This window comes from Hippoglossus hippoglossus, chromosome 22 (assembly GCF_009819705.1).
Source record: "Hippoglossus hippoglossus isolate fHipHip1 chromosome 22, fHipHip1.pri, whole genome shotgun sequence".
Lineage (NCBI taxonomy): Eukaryota > Metazoa > Chordata > Actinopteri > Pleuronectiformes > Pleuronectidae > Hippoglossus > Hippoglossus hippoglossus.
The window spans coordinates 19,880,585-19,893,465 of NC_047172.1; the positions used below are offsets into that span (position 1 = coordinate 19,880,585).

At 40.7% G+C, this 12,881-nt stretch overlaps 1 protein-coding gene across 2 annotated transcripts in view; it reads right to left on the minus strand.

The window, feature by feature from the left end:
* Nucleotides 1–12,881, minus strand: part of lrfn5a (leucine rich repeat and fibronectin type III domain containing 5a) — a 110,901-nt gene that overhangs the window by 24,717 nt on the left and 73,303 nt on the right. For both annotated transcript variants that reach the window (XM_034576057.1, XM_034576056.1), the window contains exons 3-6: nucleotides 6,140–6,363; nucleotides 2,092–2,220; nucleotides 1,817–1,997; nucleotides 172–327 (exon numbers count right to left, since the gene is read on the minus strand). In XM_034576057.1, coding sequence (XP_034431948.1) covers nucleotides 172–327; nucleotides 1,817–1,997; nucleotides 2,092–2,220; nucleotides 6,140–6,336 — 663 coding nt within the window. In that variant the 5' untranslated portion in view covers nucleotides 6,337–6,363. The remainder of the gene's footprint in view (nucleotides 1–171; nucleotides 328–1,816; nucleotides 1,998–2,091; nucleotides 2,221–6,139; nucleotides 6,364–12,881) is intronic.

Consider the following 12,881-nt stretch of genomic DNA (forward strand, 5'->3'; position numbering starts at 1 on the left):
TATAATTTCCCCCACTGACTGCCATTCATCTATATGCAATGCATGGGGTTGCTCTTTTTTCCGCCATGTCAACTTATTGGCGAGTTGCATTTTTGCTCTCTGCAGTTTGTTGTTTTTCTATCATCATTTCAAAGCTGTGTTGCTTTGGAATAATTTGTGTAGAGTAGCTACCTGTGCTCGTTGGAAAAGAGGGTCCGGTGGAAGCTTTTGCAGTTTGTTTGAGGTGACGTCCAGCCGGTTGAGTTTCTGGAGCAGCGAGAAGGTTCCCTCAGGAATATAGTCCAACATGTTGTGGTCTAAACTCAGCGTGTGGAGGCTCGTCATTCTCTGTTGGAAAGAGAAAGACAAAGAATTTTATTACCTTCACACATTTGGATATTTTCTCATTTTAGTTGTTGAAGATGTTATAAACTTTGTGTCTTTTCTCTCCCTTAGTTTGTGCTTTCCGCTCTGTCTTCAGTCTGCAGATAACTAACTGCCACTCAGATTCATCCATCCATTATCTATATCGCCTATCCTTCAAGTGTCATCAGCCCATCACAGCAAACAAGCTCTACGTTTCACTTATTATTATACTTATAACAATCAGTCTGACAGTGCTTGAATACAACAGTTACGTAACTTTCTCTCTCCACTCCCACAGCCATGAACATGCTAAAAGAGAGCTTTCATTAAACATGCTCATATATTCGGTGAACGGGGAACCGAATGTATCAGCTGCAACTGCTGAACAACGCTCACTTTTTACGGCATCACAAATTAATAGATTTAATTTCGGGCTAACACAATTGTTGCAGTTGTAGCCCCAAACTTCTAGCAATCCATAGCATAACATCTGAACATGATGTGTTCCACATTTTATTCTACATTACATTATATTACATATACAAGAACAACAGTAGGCGAGTGAGAGCCACTGTCACATCAAACCAGAAGTAAAGACTGATGTAATTGAACCTGTTTTTATTTCTCAGCCTCTGTGGCAGAAACAGGAAATAAAAACCACATCAAAAATCACTCGAAACATAAAAAATCAATAAAAACATAACAAATTACCTGAAAATGGTGACAAATATGTTTCAGTCATATCCAGTTTCCAAGGCATTATTTACAATATGCAGCTAATGGTTTTTATTTCATGTTTCTGCTTCACAGGCTGAGAAACTAAAGTTTGAGTGAAACCCTCGGGTTTGAGGAGATGGTTTTCAGACTGTGCTCAGGTTAGTAAGTTCTTGCTTATTGTGGGAACTGTTTCTCTCTTTAATATTCTAAGATATCGACCTTGAGAAAATGTATGTTATGATTTGGTGCTATACACATGACATTTGTCTGAAAAGCATCTTTCCTTGATCTACAGTGGAGGTATAAATGTAAAGCTATATTAAGTTATATTATTATTAACATGTCTGACTGTGGGTGGAAACTTTCAGTGTTACAGCAGCTCCTTATTCTTTTTTCAGATTGCAGAATACTTCAGGATGATGACCCACAGAGGCTGTGACATTTAGATCACATAAAAATTGTCTGTTGACAAAGAGCGCTAATAAAATGTTTACTGTCAGCCATGAAAAAACATAGGAACGAAAGAATCTCAAGTGAAACAATCAATAGCAAAGTGCATGCAGTCTTATTGAATTGTCTATTAATGGCCTCTGTTCTGTCCAAAAGCCCATAAAAACTTTTTTTCTATTTTATTTCAAAGAAATGGCCAAAAATGTTTTATGGCCTTTTTATTGTGCTTGGGATTGGCTCATTACAAACCCCTCCAGATATAAACAGGTTTGAAAAGGATGCTGCAGATTAAAGAGATCCTGACCTGGATGGCTTCCCAAGGAATAGAGTCCAGATTATTGTAACTCAGGTCCAGTTCTTCCAGCGCCAGCAGGTCGTTGAACGCTCCCTGGTGGATCACCATCAGCTGGTTGTTGTTCAGAATCAGGTGGTGGAGCTTCGACATCCCGCTGAACGTGTCGTTGCCTATCCTCGTCAGGCGGTTACTGAAAGAGGTCAAAGAAATGAAAACTTTTTTTGTAACCCGCAGGCCTCTGCAGCTATGGCGATAAAGTGGAATGAGCCTGTGCTAGGTCAAACCTGTTGAGGTGTAGGGCTCTGAGGTTTTCCAGATCAGCAAAGGCATGAGGTGTGATGAAGGAGATGGTGTTTCTGGATAATGTGAGGTCGACCAGTCGTGTCATGTTTGCAAAGTCTTTCCTCTTCACACTATGGACATAGATGAGAACAGTTAAATCAGCAAAAGGACAGACACACTGTTTATCAATGGGGATATTTCCTCCAGCACTATGACTATCTAGGTTTACAGTAACACCAACAATTATAATAATAATAATAATAATAATACAATATTAAACTTTATTTGTATAGCACCTTTCATACAGGAAATGCAGCTCAGGGTGCTTTACATACAATATAGATAAAAACACGTTACAATGTAATCCATAAAAAACAACATATTTTAAGTAACAAAAGAACATGTTGAAATGATATATAAAAGAAAAGTAAATAAAAAATAAATGAAATAAAATAACAAAAATGCATAAAAACAGAATAGTTAGAAAGTGATTATTATTCAAATTATAAAGGGCACATAAGTGCGTGCAAGTTTAAGATGTAGTTAAAGGCTGAAGTATAGAGAAATGTTATAAGTTTTCTTTTAAAGGCGTTTACTGAACTAGCTTCTCTGATATATATATAGCTGCAGTCTGTTCCATAACTTTGGAGAATAGTTTAAAAGCTGCATCTCTCATACACTTGCTGCAGATGATCTCAGTGTTCTGGAGGGAATATATTTAGTTGACTAGAGAGTGAGCTATGTAACTCAGTCCTCGCCCATTCAGAGCCTTGTATGTGAGCGGGAGAACCTTAAAGTCAACTAATACTAACATGCTCTCTCCTCTTGGTTCTGGTTAACAGCCGAGCAGCCGAGTTCTCAATGAGCTGGAGTCTCTCTCTTGTTTTCTTTGGGAGGCCTGTAAAGAGTGCACTACAGTAATCCAGTCAGCTGGAACTGAAATCATGAATCAGCTCTTCAGCATCTGTCTGATATATTAACGGCCAAACCTTTGCTATGTTTCTAAGGTGGAAAAATGTATTTTTGATCACCTTGTTAATGTGGGCCTTGAAACTTAGATCAGAGTCTAAGGTAACACCTAGTCTTGTCAATTCTGAGTAAATCCAAGGAGTTAGCTGACCCAAAATATTTTTCCAGCATTTGTCTATTTGAATTTTACCCTCATTAATCTTAAGGAAATTATTGCTCATCCATGTATTTTTGCTGAAAGAAATTTAGTGATGGAGCGCAGTACGTTGGCTCAGAACCAATGTACAGTTGTGTATCATCTGTGTAACTATGGAAACAAACATTGTGCCCTCTGATGATATCACCCAGTGGCAGCATGTACACTGAGAATAATAACGGTCCAAGGCAACTCCCCTGCGCAACCCAAAGAACAGCTGTCATGTTTGTCCGACACGTAATCTCCAACGCTGACATAGAACTTCCTCCCTTTAATGAACCCGCATGAAGAACAGCGAGCCGTTTGAACAGGGGATAGACCACTGGGAGTTGAAAGGGATGAAAAGGGATGGCTGCTCAGTTTCTGCATGAAAGTCGGGTAACATTCCTTCTCTTTGGCTCACATTCGGTCAGCATCGTGTTGTCCTGTTTGCTAATGACTGTGGGTGCTTAGTCAAACAGTTTGAGATCAGCGGCGCACCCTGACAATACCCGTGCATGAACGTGGGCGGTGGAGCTCCTGGAGGAACAGTGGAGGGACGGGTGTATTTGTTTTCTGTCTTTAGTTCATATATCAACAGTCATTCCCCAGAATCGCTGAAGATGCCGGAGTCAAATTATGGATGAAAAATCCACACAACTATTCCTTTTGAGCTTCCTGCTTCATGTTTGTCACTCACGTTAATAGTGTTCACATACACAGCCGACTTGAAAGAGATCTTCAGGGGAGAAACTCTTTCAACATTCAAAATAGGAATTCATTCTAAAACAGAAGTCACATTTGCTATTCCTTTTTTATCTGTTCAGCTCATTCAATATGTGTGAGCGTGAATGTCTCTCTCCAAAGACTACGATCCCGAAACTGCAACGCCATCAGGACACAGCCTTGAGCCGCTCCAATGACGAATCAAGCGTAACATACTCTGCAGCCTTTTCAAGAATGTGCTTCTTTTCTTGTTAAACCCTCAAATGAGTTTCATTTCTCTCTGGAATCCAGCGGATAAGGACCCTGCGTGATGTTGCACTGTCCAAATACTCTAAGATCTATTTGTCTGTAGCGCAGAAACCTGTCACCCGATAACTTCACAGATCAGACTCTGAAGCCGAGCATTCTCTCATGTTTAGACTGAACTTTCCCGAACTAGTACACTTATTTCTTCAAGTATTCACTAAGTAGTACTGGTTGTTAATAATTGAATGTCAGTGAAGTATTAATTATCACATTAAAGAAAAACTGTACACACGCCAAAACATTTTCTTCATCTTTTACTTCAAGGTTCAACGTCTTAGTAGAGACTTTCTGACTACTTTCATTTAACCAAATATTTATTCTGTTTAAGTTTTAGAGATTTATTCCCACAGATGTCAGAAGTTAGTGTAAACATTTTAAGAAGACAGGAAAAAGAGGGACCAATTTCATGGATGTACAGCATCAGAGAAACCTGAGCAGGATAAACGTAGCACTTTTAAGACATTTCTGACTTTGTACACGGAGGATCTCCGGGTCAGACGTTCACAACAAAATGAAAAAGTCTGGAAAAGTAAGGCGAGGGGTGGCACCTGGACAGATCTTGCAGGAGGCACATGAAATAAATTGTGTCAGCCCCACCGTTGTCTTTCCAATTTCACATCTTCATCTTCTCCTTCTATGGTTCGTCTTGTTCAATTGAATTCTTCTTATTTTTTCAGTTTTTGGTCCTTCGCGTTGTAGAAACTTCATCAACACACCCCACTTGCTTCTGCTGTTGTTTGAATTGAATTGTTTCCTGTGTATTCTCAGATGGGCTTACTCAGCCTTTTTCCAGACATTTTTGCCGTCAATTGCTTGATGCTGCAAACAATGGTAAGTAATTGACTTGAACATTTGCGTCCTCACATACATCCCTTCTGAAAACTGTCAGGAATATATGCATGTCAGTGCCTGTCTGAAAGCAGCTTAAATGTCCAATGAGTAGGATTTATGAGGCTCTGTTGGCATAAATTAAAGATAATATTATTAGTGTTGTTTTGATTTGTGTACATCATCTGAATTAAGAATCATTGTGTTTGCATTACTGTAGAATGAGCTGTTAATATTAAAATGAAGAGCCGGTCCTCTTCCATGGAGGCTGCCATATTTCTACAGTAGAACCAGAACGGACCTTAAGGCTTAGAAAGTTAGGGGTGAGGGGAGGCGTATTCAGTTGGTTGCCATTTGCACAAGTTGCCACTAAATCCTACACACTGGTCTGTTTAAGACACAGTATACAGTACTGCACTTACATGGAAGCAAACATGCAGTTTAAACTTCAGTGTTTTTTTTGTTAAATGCAGATTTAGTCATAATAGAATAGAAAAGTATTTTGAATATCAATATTAAAGAGTAAGTATTTTCATGATTGTTCTGCCAAGGTTAATAACATTAACAAAAGCAGAAGTTCTAGTGGCAGCAGTAGACTTTGTAGAAAGTATCAATAGATTTGAATTGTAACTTGCTCTCCCAGTAGAACTAACCATTGTACTTTGTACATTGTAATGCAATTAGCACTGGACATAATTTGTTAAGAGTGGTATAGCATTAGCCGGTGTTCAGACTGAAACCTGGAAATCTGCATAATTGTTTTTCAAAAGTCTCCATTTATTGTTCATCCAGATTAAAACGCGATTTTGAGAGAAAATGGGTCCAGCACTTTTTCCTGAAGTCTCTGTTTTAGCGGCTGGGAATTTCTTTCTACAGTGTGAACGGCAGGCGTTGACGTAGCAAAATTGATGTTTTAAAACTAAAAGGCATTATGTGGATAGCCTCAGTATCAGAAATCGTAGTCGGGTGTTAACAGAAGCAGCACCTGCAGAGTATAAAACATTAAAATGATGTGGTTTTGAATGTGTCACTTTTGTTGCTGTTACCTGGTGACAAAGTTGTCAGCCAGCCGGAGCTCCACTGTGTGCCTATCAACGTTGGGCGGTACAAACAGGAGGCCTTTCTTGGCACACAGGGTTGCCAGGTTGGGCGACAGGATCTGACACACGCAGCGCTTTGGGCAGATCTGTGCCCGCACCGCCATGGCAACCGCCAGCATCACACACAGCAACAGCCTCTCCATGGTTACCACCCCACCTGGACACAACACCTGTAACATGAGACAGAGGGAGAAAAGCACAAATTAACATCACTGGACTTTTGTCTTTTGACAGTTATGCCGTCTACCTACTAATTCCACAAACGTCTCTGTATTTGTCGGTTTGTGGAACTCAGCTCAGTGCCAAGTTTGGTGCAGTTTGGACACGTGATACGTTCAATAGTAATAAACATTTAATAACCAGGTGACCAGCGCTCTGCAGCAGACATTGGGGGCGGGCTAACATGTTAACAGTCTGTGGACCTAGTTGAACATGTCTTCTTCCATGTCCTGTCTATGTGATAAACTACAGCCGCTATCGACAACTGGGTCAAACCTCAGGCCAAAATCGCCAGCACAAGGACTGAGCTGCAACCAGGTACAGATCTACGTCATGGCAACAACATTCATCGAATACCTTCTTGTTTGGTGATTTGCTTCAGTAAAGTAAAAGTTTTGTTGCTGAAATCCTTTATATGGAACATCATTTTATGAAAAACACTGACTTGAAAATGTTCACTGCTGATAAACCAGGTAGGATGAACACAGAGTTTTCTAACTTCACTCTGCACCACAGACTGTTTATAAAAAGCTCTGCACACACAACGTCCAGCACACAAACAATAAAACGTGACCGTATATTGTAGAACTGTTTGAGGAGGACTCACTGAGGAATAATTCTGACGTAGCTCCAGAGCATCAACACAGGTCAAGCAAACAGCCCATTCACATAGACAGCTTGGTTTAGAACAGGCACTGCACTAGCACTAGGTAGTAGAAGAAAAGCAATAAACGTATATCTCCCTAGTGTTTATGTCGTCAGTCTGCAGTACAAGAAAAACTCTGCTTCAGTTCTCTATAACTCAAACATGCTGTGCTGAACTAATAAACTTCCTGTCATCCTCTGTACCCTCCACTGAATCGAATAAACTATATGCCCGTCTCATTAAAATCTGTGAAATCGTAAATGTAATTCTACGTACTACGGTAAGCGAGTCGCGTCATTTCCTGTTTTCCTGCCGCTGGTCGTGGTCGCTGTCTCTGAACTAGCTCCTCTGCTAACACAGATATTTCTCTATATCACTACGGCTAAGTCTATAGTTAAACATCAACACATACCAACTCCTACTCTTTGGTGCTTAGTGATTCTGTGTCCTTACATCAGCGTGTCACCGGATTCTTCTGTTTGAGCTCACCCTCGTAGTCTAATATAGAAGCGATGGCATCTCTCTCTCCCTCTCGCTCCCCTGCTCTCTCTTGCTCCGAGTGTCTCATGTTTACTTACTCCTCTGCCTCCTTTAACAGTAGTGGTACATGTAATAAATGTAGTGTATTGGTAGCGATGGAGGCGAGGCTTAGCGACTTAGAAGCTCGGCTCCGCTGCTTAGAACCTCCGTTAGCTGTAGTTAGCCAGCCCCCGCTAGCCGCCGCGGAGCCACTTAGCTTAGCTTCCGCTATCAGTCCCTCGACTTGTCCCGTGCAGCCGGGAGCCCAGGGCGGCTGGGGTTAGGGTTAGGGTTAGCCCTAACCGAACCCAGTATTCCTCGATCCCTAAATAGCAATATCTTTATGAATTTCTTTAATGATAAAATTCTAACCATTAGAAATCAAATCAACCATCTCCTGCCCTCAATTGGCACTAATACCCCATCAAGAATAGAAAACTCAGAAACGGCCAAGAATCTTACCAATTATTTAGACAGCTTCTCTCTGATCAGCCTCGATCAGCTGACCAAAATAATCTCATCTTCTAAACCAACAACTTGTATCTCAGACCCCATTCCTACAAAATTACTTAAAGAAATTCTGCCCCTAATTGACAGTTCATTACTGAACACAATACATCTGTCATTATCATCAGGATATGTACCACAGTCTTTTAAAATAGCTGTAATCAAACCCCTCCTCAAAAAACCCACCTTAGACCCAGAGGTTTTAGCCAATTATCGTCCGATATCTAATCTCCCCTTCCTGTCTAAAATCCTAGAAAAAGTTGTAGCCAATCAGCTGTGTGAGTTTCTCCAGGAAAATAATATATATGAAGACTTTCAGTCAGGGTTTAGAGCCAATCACAGCACAGAGACAGCCTTGGCAAAAGTCACTAATGATCTTCTAATAGCTTCAGATCAGGGGTTTGTGTCTGTCCTCGTTCTGTTAGATCTTAGTGCAGCATTTGACACAATTGACCATAATATTTTATTACAGAGACTAGAACAGTTAATTAGCATTAAAGGAACCGCCCTAAAATGGTTTAAATCCTATTTTTCAGACCGCTCCCAATTCATGCAAATTAATGATGAGTCATCTGTGCGCACCAAAGTTAACCATGGTGTTCCACAAGGCTCTGTGCTCGGCCCAATTTTATTCTCATTATATATGCTTCCACCTGGAAACATTATCAGGACACACTCGGTAAATTTCCACTGCTATGCGGATGACACCCAGTTATACTTGTCAATAAAACCTGAACAAAGTAATCAAATAACTAAACTCCAAGCATGTCTCAAGGACATAAAAACCTGGATGACCCGCAATTTTCTCTTATTAAACTCAGATAAAACAGAGGTTCTAATACTTGGCCCTAAACACCTTAGAGATACATTATCTAACGATATAGCTGCGCTAGACGACATTGCCCTTGCTTCCAATGAAACAGTCAGGAACTTGGGAGTGATCTTCGATCCTGATTTATCCTTTAATTCTCACTTAAAACAAATTTCTAGGACAGCCTTTTTTCACTTGCGTAATATCTCCAAAATCAGACATGTCCTTTCTCAAAAGGATGCAGAAAAACTAATCCACGCCTTTGTTACATCCAGACTGGATTATTGTAATTCCTTATTATCAGGCTCCAGCAGTAAGTCGTTAAAGACTCTGCAGCTTGTCCAAAATGCCGCAGCACGTGTCCTGACAAGAACCAAGAAAAGAGAGCACATTTCTCCAGTATTAGCTTCGCTACACTGGCTTCCGGTTAAATCTAGAATAGAATTTAAAATTCTCCTCCTCACCTTCAAGGCCCTTAACAATATGGCACCATTATATCTTAAAGAGCTGTTAGTACCTTATCAACCCACTAGAGCACTGCGCTCCCAGAATTCAGGCTTACTTGTCGTCCCTAAAGTCTCTAAAAGTAGAGTAGGAGCCAGAGCTTTCAGCTATCAAGCTCCTCTCCTGTGGAATCATCTCCCACTTTCAGTTCGGGAGGCAGACACCATCTGTACGTTTAAGAGTAGGCTTAAAACCTTCCTTTTTGATAAAACTTATAGTTAGAGCTGGTCCAGGCTTGTCCTAGACCTGCTCTTAGTTAGGCTGCTATAGGTTTAGAAGGTCGGGGGACACATGACACACGGAGCTTCTCTTTCCAGCTTCTCCTTCCTCTTCTCAATCTTTATCACATCAAAGTAATTCATATCCCATCAATACATGTTACTGACTTGACTTCTTCCCCGGAGTCCCTTTGCCTTATTGTCCGCAGACCCAGGGCCGCGGCTGTGGCCACATCATGGATTAGGATCTGTGGATCACGTATCAGAGGTCGTAATGGTGGATCCAGTATGGCGGATTCTGCATCGTGCTGGCTGATCGTGATAACAAAGGCAGATCCTTTATCGTGTTGGCATCAGATACTGGTAGTGGACCACGACCGAGGTGGCAGCTGATGATGGATCCTAATGGCGGCAGTGGACAATAACTGTGGACTATAGTGGCATCCGATCTTGATGGTGGATCATGATCTTGCTGGCTGCTGACCATGGACTATGATTGCAGCAGGACTGCTCGATACATAGTATTTCTCCTCAGACACTTGACCATTAATGACATTAATCCACCAATTCACTGACCTTCAGTTATACTTCAAAATGTTTACCCTAATCAATGCTGCTAAAACCTTTATCTTGATGTTCTCCTTTACACTTGACATCCATTGCACTTCTGTCCGTCCTGGGAGAGGGATCCCTCACATGTGGCTCTCTCTGAGGTTTCTACGTTCTTTTTTCCCTGTTAAAAGGGTTTTTAAGTAGTTTTTCCTTACTCTTGTTGAGGGTTAAGGGCAGAGGATGTCACACCATGTTAAAGCCCTATGAGACAAATTGTGATTTGTGAATATGGGCTATACAAATAAAATTTGATTGAATTTGATTGATTAATGCGAGTTGAATGTTTATACAGTGTAGTAGATAAGATAAGGGCAGTGTAGAGAGGATTAGTTTAAGGTACTCTGTTAGTATGCATCAGGAGTCACTTTAAATATGTGTGCATATCAATATAGCTCATTATCTCAGACTAATTACACTTGGCAACTGCAGTGAATCTGATTTTGATGAAGATAAAAATATTAATGACCAGACTTGACTACATGAACCCACAGACCACACCGCTGACTTTCAGGCATCACTAATCAAACCACAGGAGATCTTTATTAGTCATTGCCCAGCAGCGTCTAAGACAGACACACACACACACACACACACACACACACATTGTGAGGATATTCATTGACATAATGCATTCCCTGGCCCCTTACACAAATTTTAACAATATATTCATACGTTAACAACACACACACACACACTGGACATCATTAGTAAGCATCCGTGTTGTAGTTAATTAGGAAAGGTTTACAGAGAAAAAGAGAGAGACAGAAAGAGGGAGAGAGAACAGGATGACGCAGGGAGAGAGAAAATGCTCATTAATGGCAACCTTGAGTGGTGTTTGAAGGACGTGGGAGAATCAGGATTAAAGGGATCACAGTGCAAATGCATGCTGACACACACACACGCAGACACACACATGCACACACTCTCACGTACACACGTGAGAGTGAAACAACATGAGGTTTTCACCTCTTTGAACCTTTCTCACACTGTCTCATGTAAACAGAGGTGTGAGCTGCAGAATGGTGAGGAGAGCAGAGAGATGTGTGATTCCTTCACCGCTCTCCAGTCAGTCAACCTTTCTAAAAGGTTTATGTTGTAATTAATAGCTTAACTGATAATAGCAATCTATTAGTGCTTCATAGAACATTATTACCCATTGATGAGCACAACTTTCAAGTTGTGAATGATGAATGCAGACTTTCTTGGCATGGCACTTACTTTATCTCTTTAGCTCTTATATTGATTATCACAAAGGGTCAATGAAAAAAAATATGAATGACTCTGTAGCATTTATAATTCTAGAGGAAACCAATGATAATTAACAACATTTAAAAGGTATAATTACCAAATAAGCTTAAACACCAGCAAGAGGGATGTCATTTACAAGGTGGTAACACAGAGTAAGAGCTTTCAATATATTATTGGTATACGATTCATCAACCACTAATAAAACCATTAGTTGTGGCTTATAAACCCTTTATAAAGGGTGTTATTAGACCGTGACGATTAAAACTACAATCTGTCACAACAATACAAGCAGAGAATCAGTGACTCAAAAAAAACTCAAAATAAAATGCAGCAATTTCGAGAAACATGAAATTAAATGAACCCTTCTCCACCAAAGTGAACTGACTGCTGGTGCTGGTTCGGAGCTGGTTCACCTTGCGAACCTTTTAAGAAAGAGTTGGCTTTTCAAGGGTTAGAGCCGCGTCGACCATTATGTCACTGTCTATGTCTCTACACCTCAACTGTATAAATGAACCCACGAACATTGATTTGTTTGTACCTCATTATCAACACTGATCATCACATAACGATTGATACTTTTCTCAAATCAGTAAAATCTTTCTTCATAGCTGCAACTGACTCCTCTCGCTCTCCTCCTCTTTGTCTTGAGCGGACACACATACACGCCATTTCATCGGACATATGGACATTACTCAGAGAGAGTAAAAACAACATATTTTGGTCTCCACCAACACATATGTCGTGTTTATCTGCATACAGAGCAGGGAAGTGAGATCCGAACCCATTGGGCCACAACAATTTTTTGGGTTGGTCTTGTTGGTCATGATGATCCCGCCCCCAGCCTCTAACGTAGGCGGTGCCTTCTTCTAGATCAGCAACAAGTTGGTGCCACTCTTGAACCAGTTTTTCTGGCCGAAAGACAGTTCTTTGGATGTCGAAACACTACTAATTGGTTCCAGATTAGGTTCTGGCTCCGAACCGGCCCTGGAACTGCCTTGGTGGAAAAGGCGTATAATAAATGCCTAATAGAGGAATAGATAATGTCATAGAGCTGTAATTCCTCCGCACTGAGCAACAAACAGTGAAGGTGTTAAGATGAGAAGTTTGCTCTGATCTGTGGTGTGAACACAGCGTTCCCACAATGCACCTCTCAGACATGGAGCTGTCAAACTGTGGTACCTGGACTGAGGCCATCACTGCTCATGTTATGGTTGGTGGTTTAGATATTTTATCAGATGTGTGTTCAACTTTTCTGTTGGTTACCTCTACTGAAGACATGTATATAGTTTCACGATAGTTTAACCACAATTACGATTAAAAGCATCCTGTATAACTTGTGTTGTAAAGAATGATTGGATTGTGCTATCTGCTATGTGCTGTGCTCACTTACAGTACACGATCACA